Below are 18,183 nucleotides of genomic sequence, written 5' to 3' on the forward strand. Positions count from 1 at the left end.
CACCTTTCCGTGTCTTTTGTGTCCTTTAGCTTCTTAAATTTTCATACACACACACACACACACACACACACACACACACACACGTATACATGCACACACATATACATGCACATATACACACATGCACACATGAGCATCTGGAAGAGGAGAACCTTCACATTGTGAAACAGTGGGCCTCACTGAGTCAGTACAGGATTTCATCAGATTCAATGGGTTTGTATTAGTTATTGTTATTTGTTGCCTTTGGTGTTATAGCTTCAAAAACAAATTGAAGTTGTCTACTTGAAAGAAATAAGTAAGGCCATCTCAGGATGTTTTTAAGGTAACACAGTAGATTTTAAATGTAACTTGTTGTTTTACTAATGAATCTTTGTTTTCTTCTTGATGCATCCATAGTTTCTGAACAGACATTACAGTCAGGTACAGTATAGAAAAATCAATGTATAAATAAAAGCAACCTTTTCTTTGTTTTTCTAAAATTAATGTTATACACACAGATGTAATTTTATCCTCATATTACAGGATAAATTAATAATTCGTTTTACTCAGTTTGCAGAAATTAAGTACTTTATTCAGGAAGAATATACAGGATTCTTTCTTACTGCATCATAAACATATTCCAATGAAAGATAATTCAGCTAGATTAGATTTCACTTTATATTTCTTCGAACATTATCACTGTTAGTTCTTTCCCTTCATAGGCTGCAGGAAAAGGTCAAACATGACTCTTTTGCATTGATTCAAATGCTGTCCATGCTGTTTATAAGCACTCGGCACTGCCTTGCACAGAAGTTGCTGGGCTCGTTCCCTTACTTTGTGGATGAGTTGTTTGCTATAACTGCAGACCTGCACTAAAATAAGATCTGAAACCTTTTCACTTTAAACAGCAGCATTTGCTCCCCAGGTTAGAGCAGGTGCATTGGTAGTACTTAAAATGGCTCCTCTTTTTCTTGCCTGTGTATTCATAGGGATTTCATCTCTCCATTCTCTGTGCTTTGAGGTCTTGTCTTTAAAGGTGAATCTGTAGCAAACAGGACAAAGCAAAAAGTCTTGCTAGAAATTTAGCTGAAAATCAATACCTTCTCTTCCCTTCCTAGGATGTTTTGCCTGATTACCATTGTGACTCTTCTGAGAAACTGTTGCTTTTTTGTTTTAAAAGAAAGTGGGGGAGGGAGCGCTTGGTTGCTCTTTGGAGGTGGTTTATGTGGTGAACACTGTTTCTGTAAGGATATGGTGTTTAGACCGACATTTGTGGTTTTAGCAGACTCATTTCTTTAAGCACATTAAGGTGCAACATGTTAAGAATAAGCTAGGATTATCCTTTACCTTCTCATTTTATTTGCAAAGTGATGGAACCTTATTAATTCAAACAACATGGCAGCCTGGTTTTGTTCACATGGCATCACTGTTGTCCTCAGTCCTCCAAGCTGTACTGAGGACAGAGCAAGTGACCCACTTTTGGTAGCACCAGACACCACAATGATGACCAAATCAAGCAGGAAGAGGGTGAGAAATGTACACATCTGCTCTTAAGAGAACGGAGAGATGGCTGTTACCCAAATAATCTTCAGTTTCCATGGGGCTCCGAGGTCAAAACTACGTTCATGAGACTAACATGATACAGACCTTTCCCAATTCAGTTGCTCAGGACACTGCTAGCTTTGGATATCATAAAATAATAAATAACATAGTAAAATGAGATGATTTGGTAAAATGTGAAGATTATATGAAAATAAGCAAAGGAGTACAGTGGGTCCTGAAAGGCATAGTGCAGATTTAGCCAAGGGGATCAGAGGGACCTTGTTGAAAGTAAAGAGCTGAAGGGGGAAGGGAAGAGGGGCTGTGGGAACTGTTGGCTGAGTGCCTCACAGCAGGAGGAGACCTGATAGGCAGGACTGTAGCCGAGTGCTGAGTGAACTGAGAGGCTGACGGTGAGGACAGGAAGACAGAGAGCCCTGCTGGGCACTGCTAGGCACTGCGCTCCTCTCAGTGAGACGGGAAGCCTGCATAGTGAGTCCATTTCACCATCTCATTGTCTTCCCTGGTGCTCATTCTTGTGAGGGAGCCATTGTTCATCAAGCCACCTATCAGTAATTGAATCTTAAATGTAGATGTTTTAAGGTGTTTTTTTAAAGGAGAAATAAAATTTATGTTTTTACCAGCCTCTTAATAAAATTATAAGTCAGTTGCTGTGTTGCTAAAATAAAAATATGGCTCTTAAGTTTTATGTATTATAAACCAACATACCATTGAACTAGAGCTGGTCCTCCTGCATGCTTTATGTTTCTACAGTCATTCCGTGATAGTTTTTATGTCCAGTCTTTAATTTCATTGATTCAGTATGGTTAATGCCTCCAGCTGGGCTTGGCAATCAAGGCTGATCTCTTCCTTGTGCCTGTGCATGCATTTTATTTCTGCTTGTGACAATAATTGTATTTTCCAGATACCATCTCCTAATGAAAAACACTTTCACAAATGGTTTACTGCAGCTAACATTCTCTTGCATATTATTTTTGATTAGCATCTTCCAAAGTCTTAAAGAACATGTGTGAGAACTTCTACAAATACTCAAAACCCAAGAAGATTCGAGTGTGTGTTGGGACCTGGAATGTGAACGGTGGGAAGCAGTTCCGCAGCATAGCATTTAAGAACCAGACACTCACGGACTGGCTTCTTGATGCTCCCAAGTTAGCTGGCATCCAGGAGTTTCAAGGTTGAGTTTCTTATCAAGGGTTTAATTAAAGTCCTGATTGGAGTCTCCTGACACTTCTCTAATTTAGAAAAGAAACTTGGGCTTCTTTTATCAGTTTGAAAGCCACCATTTCTCAGGTTAAGTCTGCAAAAAATCTTACCTCACTTCTTCTTCCTAGACATTTTCTCCTTAGTCAAACAAACAAACAACAACAAAACAATGGTAGAGCTGGGTGTGGTGGCTTACATCTGTAATCCCAGCACTCTAGAGGCAGAGATGGGGGTTGCTCCAGTGTTTAGGCAAACCTGGACTACGCAGTCAAACTTTGATTCATAAATCAAAACAAACAAGGTAATTGAGATGGAGACACCTTTGAAGGTAGCCACACAAGCAAGAGAAACTGTTTCTGTTTTTATTTGAATATACTGAACCAGGATTGCTTTGTAGTTGATCATTTGTATTCTATTATTTTAGCCCAGAATGTTCCATTTTCCAGGGTGGGCCATGAGCAGTCTTATAGATATTGTGGTAATTTGGTGGTAAAAGGAGACATAGATGCCTCTGAGAGAAAAGGGCTTACTACTCTTCCAGAACCTCTGAGGCACCTGCACAGGTGTGGTACACATGTGCCCACATAGGCACGCGTGCACACCCATACAAATGTTGGTTGTTGATTGTGGAAACCCTGTCACCAAGCTGTTCATAGCAGAACTTTCCAACATCATGGTAATAATTATAGTCAGGAACTTAAACTTTCTTTTAAAATAGTCTTATAAAATATTTAAAATATAAAATACTATTATACATGAAGGTACTGTATATAGGAAATTTTGCAAAATAGAAATTTTCCTTTCCTGGTAATTTTTAATCAATCATATCTCAGCTTTTGGAATTTCTTTCAAATATTTTATTAAATCGAGCCATTTTCAGTTACATTAGTCCAAGTTGGGAAAGAGGGATAATAGTAGAATGATTGTTAATAATTAAAACAGCATGAGAGGCTGGGCAGTGGTGGCGTACACCTTTAATCCCAGTACTGGGGAGGCAGTGCTGTGATCCTGTGAGTTCAAGGCCAGCCTGGTCTACAATGTGAGTCCAGGACAGCCAAGGCTACACAGAGAAATCCTGTCTGGGGGGGACGGACAGCATGAGAGTGTTTCACATGTTTATTCTCACAGCAGACCCATTACATTGGGGCTGTTATTCCAGCTTCATAGAAGAAAGGCCTAACACACAGAAAGGGTCCTGCAGCCAGTGTGGCAAAGGCAGGGTTTGCACTCCACCCATGGTTCCAGTGTCTGTGTGTCCTGCTGTGTCAGGAAGAGCAGTGCTGAGACACAGGCTTGACTCTTGCACACAAGTCCAGCCAGTAAATATTTTCCAGTTCTTAGTCCTTTAGCTCTGTAGATTTGATTCACTTTCACCTTGAGAAGTGACTGCTGTTCTGTTGTCAGTGGCGCAAATGTTAACAGTTGTTTTTAAATGTTTAGTCCTTAAGGATCTTCAAAATCATCTTTTGTTTGTTTGGTTTGGTTTTTCGAGACAGGGTTTCTCTGTGTAGGCTGTCCTGGATTTACTTTGTAGACCAAACTGGCCTTGAACTCACAGAGATCTGCCCGCCTCTGCCCCTTCAAGTGCTGTGATTACAGGCGTGCACTGCTGTGCCCAGCCTTCAAAATAATCTTTAACAGACTTCAATTAGAAGTAATGCAGCTCACTGATGAATTTTTATTTTTAATATAAATTTGGTTAAATTCAAAACATAAAGATATTCTTGTGTGAGCTAGGACTGTGCTTTATTGGGTGAGGTTGCCATTTGACCAATGCTATATTTAAAGGTATTTTTGAATGCTTAATTGTAGATAAAAGAAGTAAGCCAACTGATATATTTGCAATTGGCTTTGAAGAAATGGTGGAGCTGAATGCTGGGAACATTGTGAATGCAAGGTAAGCTAGCTTGATAACAGCATTGGAAGACAGTAAATGAGTTGTCATTACAGTGCTGACATTGAGAACTATGTGGAAAGGTACTTTTTAAACTGTAAGTAGCAGTTCTCAATATTTTTGGCATGAGTCTCTTCCTAAAATTAAAATATTGATTTTATATGAGAAATTAGGACTGAAAAAGTATAAACCATTGTTTTAAAATAATAGGAACTGGCAAGATGGCTTTTCTCCAAACCTGATGACCTGACCTTGGAACCAACATAAAAAGTAGGAGAAACCAGCTCAGCAGAGTTGGCTTTTAACCTCCAGGTGTGCACTGCAGTGCGCATGGTCATGCGCATGCACATACACAAAACAAGCACAGTACGCTAGAGAGCCTAGTGCATTAGCATAAGTGGTGTTCCTCCTTCTTAACAGTTCTAAATGCGAAGCTTACTGGGAAGCTTGACATCGTCTCACGGTTTCTACAAATCATTTAAAGTCTACATTTAAGACAGCTGGATTCTTACATACACTTCATGTGCTTCCATATTGTGCTGCAGTGTTGTTCTGAGTGAATTATGTAAAGAAAACCCACATTTCATCAAAATCTTTAAATATTAGGAAGCTGCAAAAATCACACAACAAAAACACTTTTTAAAAATATAGTTTCAAGTTTTATCCTTTTGTTTTTGATTTTTGACTCTAGGGTTTTCTCTTTTTTCTTTTTCTTTTCTTTTTTCTTTCTTTCTTTCTTTCTTTCTTTCTTTTTTTCTTTTTTTTTTTTTTTTTTTGGTTTTTCGAGACAGGGTCCCTCTGTGTTAGCCTTGGCTGTCCTGGACTCACTTTGTAGATCAGACTGGCCTCGAACTCACAGCGATCCGCCCGCCTCTACCTCCCGAGTGCTGGGATTAAAGGCGTGCGCCACCATGCCCGGCATGTTTGTTTGTTTTTTGAGACAGGGTTTCTCTAGGGTTTTCTTTTTCAGACAAGGCCCAGTCTAGCCACAAATGAGCCATGTAGTTGAGGATGGCCTTGAACTTGTGATTCTTTTGCCTCTCCTTCTCAAGTGCTGAATTACAAGCGAAAACACAATACCCACTTTATCCACAATGAGGACTGAGCCCCAGGGCTTTGTACATACAGACAAGCACTGTGCTGAGTGAGCAGCAGCCCTGCTCCTGAAGGCAAGTTGTTAGGAGCTAGCACTGTTGGGTCCAGGACCAGCAGAAGAAACAACTGCACCACAACTTTATTCCAGATGACCACACTGAGGAGTTCTTTTGGGGGCCATGCACTGTGTGAGGCGCTGTCAGCTCACAGCCCAGACGAGCTCACACTTGATGATAAGAGAAGTGTTCTGAGAACATGGAAAGAGGCAGCTCAGAGGCGGCTGTTACTGAGACCAATGGTGACTGTTCACCACTTCCATAAAGGCAGTCTGTTCAACCTTTGGATGGATATTTTTACAGTTTAGTTTGCAATTTTTATAACAAATTATTTTTTAACCAAATTACATCTCAAAAACAGTTCATATGGAAAATTAAGAGAATAAAGTGGACTGTTCATTGTAGAAGGCCTCAACATTTATTATTACTGTAGGAAATTCAGAATGGCAACTGAAACCCTGCAGCATGAGGTCAAGTCGTAGCTCCTGGAGGATTTTGGTGAGGGACGTAAGTGACTGCTCTTCACTGGGCAGTGTACAACAGCAAGGGCTATATTGACTTCTAGGGTTAGTTTGTGCCCTCATTTAGGCAAAATCATTAAGATTTTCATCAGAGAAAATGTCATTCAGCACAATGAAATGTATAGCACTGAGAAAATAGTGTAATCCTGTTGCTGGGGGAATGCTCCAGGAACTTCTCCAGACCTCACTCGAATACTGTAGTCTGAAGCCATATCCCAAATACAAAGTATATGAGCAAACCCTGAAGCTCAGGCATCCTGTTTAAATGTGTGCTTGCCTTTAGCAGTGAGCAGCTGCCCGTCTTTTGTGACACCTAGAGAGCCTCCAGAAGCAGATTGTGAGCTGAATTAGCCACCGTAAGCAATAGTTTAATTAAGGGAGAGAGAAGAAATCTGACCCCAGTCACTCAGTGTGCTGTTGAAATACCTTTCTTGAAAGTATATTATAAGGTAGTACATACTCTTACAGTCCATGATCTCAAAGAAATTCATCAGTTTTCCTAAATAAAGGAAATCTTTCCTAAAGATTTTTCTTTACTAAAGTGATGAGTTGTTTGCTTTTGGGTTTTTTTTTGTTTGTTTGTTTTTTGTTTTTTACATTTGTTTAACCACTGTCTATTTATTGATCATGGTACTCTAAATGCTTAAGATACATCTGAACAAATGAGAAGGGCAAACAGCCTTGTCTGCATAGAGATTGTCGTCTATGGAGAAGACACAGACCGTGCCAGGAACTTTACTAAGTAGACGACAGAGCGTGTTAGAAACATGCTACAGAAGAAGTGTGGGGCCTGCGGAGGTGGGAGAGGTCAGAGCAGGGTAGGGGTCATTGTGGAGATGACTTGAGCAGTGACCTGAAGAAAATGGTAAAGACAGTGTTGGCATTATGTTTGTGGGGAGTTTTATCCGTCTGTAGATGATGTTGCTTGATATTGTTCCCTGAAGAACAGCCATGAGCAACCCTGTAAAGAGTGTGCTAGCCTCATTTTTTTGCCAAAAGAAATACACAAATAAAGCTGAGCTTGTTTAATCAAGTTCCTGTACCAGTCAGTGAAAGGGAAAATGAGTCATAGAGAGACAAGCTAAGACATCGTAAGAACACTTTAGCCAAGTGTAGACTGCTGACATTTTACAGGCAGGTGGTCTGGTTGTAGTCTTTGTAATTGCCATTATACTAATGAAGTGACAAGGAGGGTGCAGGGACCATCAAGATGGGGAGAGTTAAGAGACATGGCCAGTAACAGGCATAGAAACTATATTTGGCCTGTTCTAAGAAACAAATCAACTGCAAGAAGACTGTTTTCTAGAAAATAAGGGAAGTTTAAATACTAACTTCATGTTGGGTGATACTGAGGGTCACTGTTTAGGTTGATGGTGGCACTGTGGTCATGCATGGATAAAATGTCCATTGTATTAAGCACACAAAAGTAACCATGAGTGAAATAGTACCTCTCTTAGATTTGGTCCAAAATATCCCAGGTTCACAAGAAAGAGGGAAGGAAAGAGACTTTGAAGCTAAGTATTGGTATTTGGTGACTTTCTTTATAGTTACCAATTTTAGGCTTTTTAATTTTTTCATAATTATTTTAAAAAAAAAGAAAATATTTTATCAAACTGGAGAGGTAACTTAGCAGTTAAGATCTCCTGCTGCTCTTCCAGAGGACCATAGTTCAGTTCCCAGCACCCATACAGGGTGGCTCACCACAGCCTGTGACTGTCCCCAGGGTTTCTAATGACATTCTTTGTCCTCTTCAAGCACCTACACATACATGACATGTACTTACTTACACACACACACACACACACACACACACACACACACCACAAGTACTTTGTAAATAATTAAAACTGAAACTTATGAAAATACAAAGAATGGGGGTGAGATATGTGATATGTAGAAGTATATATTTCTCCATTAGTTTAATAATACTTGAGACTAAAGTGTAAAATTTGAGTCACTCACCTCATGTCATTTATTAAGTCATTTCATATCTCTTGTTCTTTCTATTTTAACATTGTGTGTGTGTGTGTGTGTGTGTGTGTGTGTGTGTGTGTGTGTGTAGTCACACATGTGCAATGGTGTACATGCAGAGGTCAGAGGATAACTTCAGAGATCAATCCTCTCCTTCCCAAAGGGTCATGGGGATTGAACACAGGTTCTCAGGCTTGGCAGTGACACCTTGACGTAGTGTCCCATCTCACTAAACCCGCATCTCCTCTTGGAGGAGGTGTGGATTTTGAAATGCTGTTTCATTTTGGTTAAGCTGTAAGTTTTGCTTTTTAATGGGGAAAAAGACCCAGCTTACTTGAAATTTTCTTTTTAAGAAATCAGATGTATGAAAGTGTGGTATCTTCCTAAAGATTCCCTCTTTAATACTTTGGTAGCACAACAAACCAGAAGCTGTGGGCCGTGGAGCTGCAGAAGACCATCTCCAGAGACAACAAGTATGTTCTGCTGGCCTCGGAGCAGTTGGTGGGTGTCTGCCTGTTTGTTTTTATCAGACCACAGCACGCTCCCTTTATCAGGTCAGTAACAGACTCTCCCGCGCCTCTTCTCACTAAATGACAAGCGAGGTCCTGGAGTGTGCAGTGCCATCTCTTCCATTTATACCTTTCTGTCTTAAGGGATGTTGCAGTTGACACTGTGAAGACTGGGATGGGAGGTGCAACTGGGAACAAGGGAGCAGTTGCTATTCGAATGCTCTTCCACACCACCAGCCTCTGCTTTGTCTGCAGCCACTTTGCTGCAGGGCAGTCACAAGTCAAAGAGAGAAATGAAGACTTTGTAGAAATAGCACGAAAATTGAGTTTTCCCATGGTAAGCTTCTGCCCTTTGTCTATCTTTAAGATAAACTTTTGACTTGTGTTTTAATTTACCCTACATTTTCTTAACCCAGTTCTTATAGACGTCAACAGTACTCATGTACTTTTCATCTATTTTGTCTTGTTATTATTGGGCTCAAAAAACAGTGTTGATAGTGGCAAGTACATCTGAAGCAAAAAGACAGTGTGAAGCACACTGAAATACTGGCCTGACTATCCAATGCCATCTCATGTTTCCAGGGTAGGATGCTGTTTTCCCATGACTATGTATTTTGGTGTGGTGATTTCAACTATCGAATTGATCTTCCTAATGAAGAAGTTAAAGAACTCATAAGACAGCAGAATTGGGACTCTCTTATAGCTGGAGATCAGCTCATCAATCAGAAAAATGCAGGGCAGGTAAATATATCCTGAGAAGATAATTGTGTTACAAAGGGGACTTTTGGGGGGCTGGAGAGATGGGTCAGCAGTTCAGTGCACTTGCTGCTCTTGTAGAAGACCCAGGTTCAGTACTCAGCACCCACACATTGGGCAGCTCACAGCCACCTGTCACTCCATGTCCAGGGAATCCAGTGTCCTCTTCTGGCCTTTGTAAGCACCTGCATATTACATGGTGCACATATAGATACGTAGGCATAAAAATGGACAGAAATAATAAGTTTATTTTTCCTCAGAGATAGGGGGGAGAGAGAGTAAGAGAATTTGGGGGCCAAGGAGATAGGAAAGGAGTTAAAAGAACTTGCCATGCAATCCTGAAGATCTAAGTTGCATGTTCAGAACCTACAGGATCACCACAGCTGAAAGCCCTGGTACAGTGGCACGCGCCTGCAGTCCTCAGGCAGACAGGAGGCTGCAGACACGAGAACCAAACAGTTGCTAGAAGCTTGTGGACCAGCCAGCCTGGGTAAACTGTAGAATCAAGATAAATCCTGCCTCATTGAGAGAGAGCGCAAGAACCAACTCCTAAAACTTGTCCTCTGACCTCTACATGTGTCCTGTACCACATGTGTGCCTTCCTCACTCAACACACTCACATATAAAATTATAAATATACACACAATTTTTTTTAAGTTGTAAAAGCAGGATATGAATTTTGACAATTAAACATTTTCTTATCCTATTTCTGTATTTATTGGGAGCTGTTTATACATATCTATAGTAAACACTCAATTATTTTTTCTTAAAAGAATGAAAGAAAAATAAGGGAGAGAGAATTAAAAAGTTTATAATTCTTCCTAGGAAGAAATTACATAATATATATCTATAAGGTACACTTTTAAACAGAAGGCTTATAATCTTAGGGGATGATGATAATATGAAATCTCAGATTAAGTAGAAGTGATAGAAGCAACTGGTGTAGGATCTTGGCTCACTGAGCGTGAATTCTCCCCTGTCCTGCCACCCGCACCCCTAACAAGGTTTCTCTGTGTAACAGCCCTGGCTGTCCTAGACTCACTTTGTAGACCAGGCCGGCTTCAAACTCACAAAGATCCGTCTGCCTCTATCTCCCAAGTGCCACCCAGCCCAAGTTAGAATACTTATACCTGGGTGACTATTTCAGTGTTTTAGATGTCAGCTCCATTATTTGAGAGTATATCAGGGTGGATGATTCCCAAAATCTTATACCATCCTCTACTGTTTTTTGTTGTTAGTTGGTTGGTTTGGTTTGGGGGTGTTTGCTTGTTTACTTGTTTTTTGGTTTTTTTGTTTGTTTGTTTGTTTGTTTGTTTTTTTATGATGTGGAGAGCCTGGGGATTAAACCTAGGTCCTCATCTTTCAAGGCAAGTGCTCTTCTTCTGAGCTACAATCCCAGTCCTTCATAGAGTTCTGAATGTCTCGTAAAGCAGTATGATTTCCTTTATTTATGTTTTCAAGTTTCATTAATGGAAGGTTACATTATAAGAAAAAGGTCACCTCCTAGGTTTGTGGGATTTTTGCTTTTTTAAAATTTTTGTTCTTTTGGAAGTATCCCCAGGATAGATAGATATTTTGTATGAGATTAGCCAGCACATAAGTGTAAAAGTACAGGACCAGAGAGATGGCTCCGTGGTTAAGAGCTCTTGCTACTCTAACAAAAGACCCTAGGTCCAGAGCCCAGTTCTGGCCTCCATGGGCACCAGCTCACATGTGCAAAGATGCACACACAGACAGCAGAGCTTCATCAGCTCGGTTCCTGGCAGGGCAGACATGGATTGCTCCCAGCCTTGGTCCGAGAAGCTACTCCTTGTAGTGTTAGCCATCAGTGGAGAGACACGTAACTGCCAGAGTGCCAGGAGTAAGACCCTGCGTGGTCAGCCCGGAGTCACCCATCCATATTCACACCACCACCACCAGGGTCCAGGGAATATCTCAGAAGACGAGGCGGTAAGAATGTAAGGACAGCAGGGTGCCGAGGAGTGCTGTCACACAACATGCTGTGGCAGTCATAACCTTAGCAGCTATAGTTACCTGCTCGAAAGCTACATAAGACCAGGCCAGTCAGAGCTGCACTGTAGATGGGCTACATGACCTCTAGGCCCCCTCCTTATGGGGGGCCATTGCCAGTTGCTAGTTGCTAGGGGAGGGAGAGTTTTGTTTTTTGTTTTGTTTTGTTTTGTTTTTAACTAAGGCTGTGGCCATTGGTAGGTTTCCCACACTCCAGTTCTCAACCTGTGTGTGGGTCACGACCCTTTTGCAAGTCACATATCAGATATTTGCATCATGACTCATAACAGTAGCAGAATTACAAAGTAGCAATAAAAGTAATTTTATGGTTAGGGGTCTCCACAGCATGAGGAACTGTATTAAAAGGTTTCAGCATTAGGAGGGTTTTTAACCACTGGTCTAGGATGTCCGCACACTCATACACATATGTATAACACTAATTGGATTTAATAAATAATCAAAAAAGAAGATGACGTGATGCTGAGGGGAATATGGGAGAGTTGAAGAGGAGAAATAGAGGGTGGATGTGATCATAATTCATTGCATACATGGGTTCTCAGAAATCAAAGTTTAAGTAAAAACATAAATGTTTATGTGCTTTGAAATAATTTTGTGTATATCTATTTTAGATTTTTAGAGGATTTTTAGAGGGAAAAGTAACATTTGCTCCAACCTATAAATATGACTTGTTTTCTGAAGACTATGACACCAGTGAGAAGTGCCGTACCCCCGCGTGGACGGATCGTGTCCTCTGGAGAAGGAGGAAGTGGCCTTTTGACAGATCAGGTTAAGAGTGGACTTTTTTATTTAGATAAATTAATATGATTTTTGGTTTTTGGTTTTGTTTGTTTGTTTGTTTGTTTGTTTTCAAGACAGGTTTACTCTGTGCAGCCCTGGCTATCCTGGTCTCACTTTTGTAGACCAGGCTGGCCTCAAACTCACAGAGATCTGCCTGCTTCTGCCTCCCGAGTGCTGGGAGTAAAGGCGTGTGCCACCATGCCCAACAAATAATGTGAATTTGTGAGGGGGGGAAAATCATGATATTAAGCAACAATAAGAGCTTTTTTTATACAAAGATCATCTAACATAAAACATTTTAAGAACATTTTTGTGTACTTGTGTGCATTTTTGAGTGAGATAATTTCATGTAAAATGAAGTGAAGAAACATTCATTTTGTAAAATTTCTAATTACAGTCCTGAAATTGTGGTTTTCAAATGACCGCTTGGCTGTTGAACTCTTTGGCCTTTAAGTACTCTTAGACGTCAGCAACATCTTAATTTTTCTCAAGTGAAAATAAAATAACTTGACCAGATATATTTCTAGTTTAGAGATGTCTAGACTGCCTGCTTCCAGAGTTCTGGCATTTTAGCCTCAGACTGCTGAAGGTTCTAAGAGGAAGTAGGCGTGTGTGTGTGTGTGTGTGTGTGTGTGAGAGAGAGAGAGAGAGAGAGAGAGAGAGAGAGAGAGAGATGACCTGTCCTACTCACGTGACCTCTCTTGCATTTTCTTTTATTCTGATTGCAGCTGAAGATTTAGATCTTCTGAATGCTAGTTTCCAAGATGAAAGCAAAATCCTTTATACGTGGACCCCTGGCACCTTGCTGCACTACGGGAGAGCCGAGCTGAAGACTTCTGACCATAGGTTTAAACAGCCTCAGTTTCTCTAATGATGCTTGACGTTTGTTTGAAGTAAATCACTGTAGAAACATTGCTAATACAGCTACCTTGCTTTGTGCCTTAAGGCCCGTCGTTGCCCTAATTGATATAGATATCTTTGAAGTTGAAGCTGAAGAGAGACAAAAAATCTATAAAGAAGTCATTGCAGTCCAGGGCCCACCAGATGGCACAGTGCTGGTCTCGATCAAAAGCTCCGCACAAGACAATGCCTTTTTTGATGATGCTCTGATTGATGAGCTTCTGCAGCAGTTTGCACACTTTGGTGAAGTTATACTCATAAGGTGAGTGAGGGAGGGCTCTGTGACCAGAGTGCATATAAGCACTGAAAACTAGTGTGTAGACATGACATTTTCAAACTAAAGAGCCATACCCGAACTGTTATTCACAAACTCCTGGGCTTTGAAACTAAGTTCTCTACGTAGAAATTTTAAAGTGAATAATGAAACTTTTACATGAACAATTGAAGACAAAGAGATATTTGAGCTCAGGAATGACCTCTGCAAGACTCCTCTACAGAGGAGCAGTGTAGCAAGCTCTGTGAGAGAGAAGCTGCCGTTGGCAGTTGTAGTGTTCTAAGGAGAGAAAAGGAGTGGGAGTGGGCTTGATGTGCATCCCGGTACGAATGGCTCGTGCGTGTAAGGCCAGCCTGGGCTACATAGAGACCATGTAAATACTAAGGAAATAACTAGAGGGGTTTTTCCCTCCAAGCTTAAGCAATCTGAGTTTTAGGTCATTGTAAATGGGGCGTGGTTAGTTTCCAGCCAGCGGAAATGTGGTGAGTAGAAGGAGCCGTCTGCTCCCGTCTAGGCTCCCTGTGCTGACTCACCACCTGCTCTCTGAAGGACCACTCGCCTCTTGTTTTAACAGTGTTTTCTTTCACATGTGCAACTGTTCTGAGAAAGTGAATTTCATGTGTGTCTTTTAATCCCATAGGGGAAGGAGTACTACCTAATTCCTTTGTATATTCTTCATCTGCTCCTTTTGTGTGTTTTATTTGTGTTCAGTGGGCACGCCTCTGTGGGAAGCACTGTGGAGGAGCAGAGGAGAGCTTAGGCATGGCGTGTGCTCATACCCTCCTTGGAAAGCCATCATGGTGGCTTAGTCTCCAGAGCCATAGGATGCAGATGGGGTGTTTTCTGTAGAGTGGAAGTTGTGCCTGAGTCGTAGGAGGTCCTTCAGGGAACAGAGGCTGAGCAAATGGAGAGAAAATGTGTTTAGACTTACTTCAGATCCATTTTTTTTCTTACCCCTTCCTCTCAATTGTTTGAGAGCAGTCTATCTTGAATCTTCAAAATCCTATAAAATCTGAGCCTGCAAGATGGCTCAGTGAACAAAGGCAGCCTGAGTCCCATGCCTGGAGGCCATGTGAAGGCAGAAGACGAGAGCTGGCCTGACAGCGGCCTCCGACCTCCACGTGTGTGTCCCGGCTGCAATGAATTCATTCATTTCTAAAGGGCTCTAGAAAGCACACTGTAAAATCTCCCAGATTTACAGACGACAGTAAGCCTTGCCAGTATAGAAATGTCAGAATACCAGAAACATCTGTGTACTATGTAAGTGAGTGGGCAGCAAGTAGCTTCATGAGCAAAAGACTCCAAATTATATAAGAGAGAAAAACTGGTAAAGGAGAAGAGACTTGTGTCTGTTTAGCTCATTGGCTTCTTCCTAGTTCAGAATTGAAGCTAAAACTTTCCTCAGAATACTTTCAACATTAGGGAGAGTATTGATTTAAAAAAAAAAAAGATATAAAGCCATGGGTTTCTGGACAGTTAGGATATTCTCTCTGGCACCAAGGATACCAAGTTGATAAACAAAAGCAGATACTAAAAATAAAGAAGAGTGGATATGGAGGTGTACAGCTGTGGGCATGGTGTAATTACCAAACAACAAAAAATGTTTGGAGCTCAGGACAGGGGTACACCTAAGAACAATCTTACTGGGAGGAGGAGGGTTCTTCCATGGCCAGCTAGTTGGTAGTATTTAGGTAAGAATACTATCTTGTTGAAGTTATTTTTATGAAACTGTTTGTTTCTCTTAGCTTCTTTTTGTTGTTGTTGTTGTTGTTGGTTTTGTTTTGATTTGATTTTTGTTTATTTTGAGACAGGGTTTCTCTGTGTAGCCTTGGCTGTCCTGGACTTGCTTTGTAGACCAGGCTGGCCTCGAACTCACATCGATCTACCTGCCTCTGCCTCCCTGAGTGCTGGATTACAGGCATGAGTCACTGCACCCGGCTCTCGACTTATTTCTTAACCCAGCTATCACACAAATAATTGATCTCTTTTATATTTGTTTAAAATAAGCTTCACAACACAATCTTGAATTGTTTCAGTCTATTCGTAACCCTCTGTGTTATTTTGTCTTACTCCCAGTAAACATCCCAGCGATGCTTGCACTTTGTGGCCTTCTTCGGCTCCAGCAACTTCCTCCAGATCTTTCTGGCACCTCTACCCTGGCTCCATCCCCTGGCTCCATCCCCTACTTCCTCCTCTAGCTCTTCCTGCCCTGGTTGGCAAAAAACACAGCCCTAGTCTCCCCCTGCTCGTAATTGGCTGTAAGCTGCTTTATTGGCATAGCAGGGAACAACTGGGGAGCAGTGTTTACACAACATTGAGACAGAAATCAGAATTTAAACTACACAGTAACTTTGTACCTACACCATCTTCATGTCAGAGAGGCTTGTCATGGTCACGTGACTCCATGTGCACTGGATCTCAGGAGAGCACAGTAGTTCGGCACATTTTTACTGGGGTCTTTTTTCTTAAAATCTATAATCTTGAGCTGGAGAGGTGGCTCAGAGGTTAAGAGCACTGTTTGTTCTTCCAGAGGTCTTGAGTTCAATTCCCAGCAACCACACGGTGACTCACAACCATCTATAATGTGATCTGGTATGCAGATGTACATACAGGCAAAACACTGTATACATAATAAATAAATCTTTTTTTTTTAAATCTACAATCCTTTAGAATCTGAGCTTGAGAAAGAAAGATTTTTCTATATACAATAGGAGAAGTTCTGTTTGTGAATTGCTTCTGTAAATCAGACAGTTAAGCATTGTTTTAGCCTTTGGTTATAAACCTCATTATATAATCAGTGACACTTCAAAGTGTCCTATTTTTTTTGGGGGGGGGTCTTATTTCCAGAGTATAAACTTGGAAACATGGCAAAGACCCAGAGAGGAAGAAATGTCTGTGAAGACAAACACCCTAGCCTGAAGCCCTTTGTGACCAGCCAGCTGGGCTGTTCGGAGTTTCCTTCCCATTAGTAGTCCCTATTATCTTTCTTTTTTTTTTTTTTAATTTTAAAGATTTAGTTATTTATTACATATACAATGCTCTGCCTGCATGTGTGCCTGCACGCCAGAAGAGGCCACCAGATCTCATTATCAATTGTGAGCCACCATGTAGTTGCTGGGAATTGAACTCAGGACCTTTAGAAGAGCAGACAGTGCTCTTAACCACTGAGCCATCTCTCCAGTCTCAACCCGTATTATCTTCTTAATCAAAGGAAATGCCCTCCGAGAAAGTCACCAAAACAATGGAAATACATAGTGCCTGACTGTAGTGGAGAGGTGACTCTGAGCATGAGAGTCACCTTGAATTTGGCCTCTGTTGTTAGCAGAGTAAAGGCAGCAGGACGGAAGTGCTTATGGGTAAAGCACCCTCCTCTAAGTACCAGTCCAGTGGCTGCATTCTCTTCCCGGCCCCGGTGGTCCCTTCGTAACCAGTGGCTAGAGATGAGCTAGTTATGGCTGAGGAGTTCATTATATTCTTATGTCTCCTTTCTTTCTCTTAAAGATTCGTAGAAGATAAAATGTGGGTTACATTTTTGGAGGGAAGCTCTGCCTTGAATGCTCTGAGCCTAAATGGTAAAGAGGTAAGGTAGATTTGCTGATTCTGCACCATTTGGAATATGTCTGAAGATTTATTTTTACAGTCATGCAACTTGAGTGTGTAAATGAATTTTTTTTTCAGTTAAAGAAAATAGCAGACTATGAACTGTGTAAGGTTATTTAATATTTTTATTTAAACTAGTTTTCTGACTAACTTAAGGTTTTTTTACTTTCCCCTTAGGGATATTAACCACTGACAAAAACAAAAAGGAAAGCATGTTTCCTACCTAATTTGATTTCTACAATATTTAATGCAAATTTTTATGCATTTTTAAATTAAGAGTAGCTGTTCCCAGCCCCTTTGCATTGTTATCAAGTGCAGAGCATGCCTTGTTTAGAAGAGCATGGGGCAGAAGGCACTCATCTCTCCTCTGGGAGTTACCTCTTAAGCCTTTGGTGTCAAGTGCCAATTTCCTCATACCACATTGTAGCATTTTCAAATTTAACCACTAAATGTCTCTGGTCTGAGTTTGAAATGTCACTGGTGGGCAAGCTGCTGCCTTGGAGTAGTTTTGTTTCTGTGAAATGTTGGATCTGCCAATTCTTTTTTTTTTTTTTTTTTTAATATTTGGACAGGGTTTCTCTGTGTAGCCTTGACTATTCTGGACTCACTTTGTAGACCAGGCTGGCCTCAAACTCACAGCAATCCACCTGCCTCAGCCTCCCGAGTGCTGTGCCACCATGCCTGGCTTATTTAAGTGACTTTTAAATTTTCAGCATATTATAATCAAGTCACACTGTATCTTGTCCTTTTTTTTTTTTTTAACTGTTCAAAAATTTGTTGTTGGGTATAAGATTCCTTTGTCAAGGACATGGAGATGGCATACAACAAAAGCTCTCACTTAAAGTCCACGACATGCAACAGACCAGCTTCCTAGGTACAAGCTCTCAGACAGTTTCAGCTTTCTTTTGTTTGAAGAGTTCCTTAGTGAGAAGACGATCCTTTTGAGGTATTTCTACATGACACCTGTGGTCAGTACACTGCGCTGACAGCTGGCGATTCTGTGGGCAGGTCCTAGCTCCAAGTTTATTGTTCCCCAAAGGCACAGAGACTCACTCAA

At 41.0% G+C, this 18,183-nt stretch overlaps 1 protein-coding gene across 16 annotated transcripts in view; it reads left to right on the forward strand.

The window, feature by feature from the left end:
- The window catches only part of SYNJ1 (synaptojanin 1), a 79,102-nt gene that overhangs the window by 39,858 nt on the left and 21,061 nt on the right, over positions 1-18,183 (forward strand). For 11 of the 16 annotated variants that reach the window (XM_084801486.1, XM_084801497.1, XM_084801500.1 and 8 more), the window contains exons 13-22: positions 397-420; positions 2,522-2,713; positions 4,555-4,639; positions 8,693-8,833; positions 8,933-9,125; positions 9,371-9,529; positions 12,184-12,340; positions 13,081-13,198; positions 13,299-13,514; positions 17,028-17,106. In XM_084801486.1, the coding sequence (XP_084657612.1) occupies positions 397-420; positions 2,522-2,713; positions 4,555-4,639; positions 8,693-8,833; positions 8,933-9,125; positions 9,371-9,529; positions 12,184-12,340; positions 13,081-13,198; positions 13,299-13,514; positions 17,028-17,106 (1,364 nt within the window). The remainder of the gene's footprint in view (positions 1-396; positions 421-2,521; positions 2,714-4,554; positions 4,640-8,692; positions 8,834-8,932; positions 9,126-9,370; positions 9,530-12,183; positions 12,341-13,080; positions 13,199-13,298; positions 13,515-17,027; positions 17,107-18,183) is intronic. The other 5 variants (XM_084801495.1, XM_084801499.1, XM_084801496.1 and 2 more) reach the window with 1 other exon arrangement.

This window comes from Acomys minous (genome assembly GCF_964271855.1).
Source record: "Acomys minous genome assembly, chromosome: 11".
NCBI classification, from domain to species: domain Eukaryota; kingdom Metazoa; phylum Chordata; class Mammalia; order Rodentia; family Muridae; genus Acomys; species Acomys minous.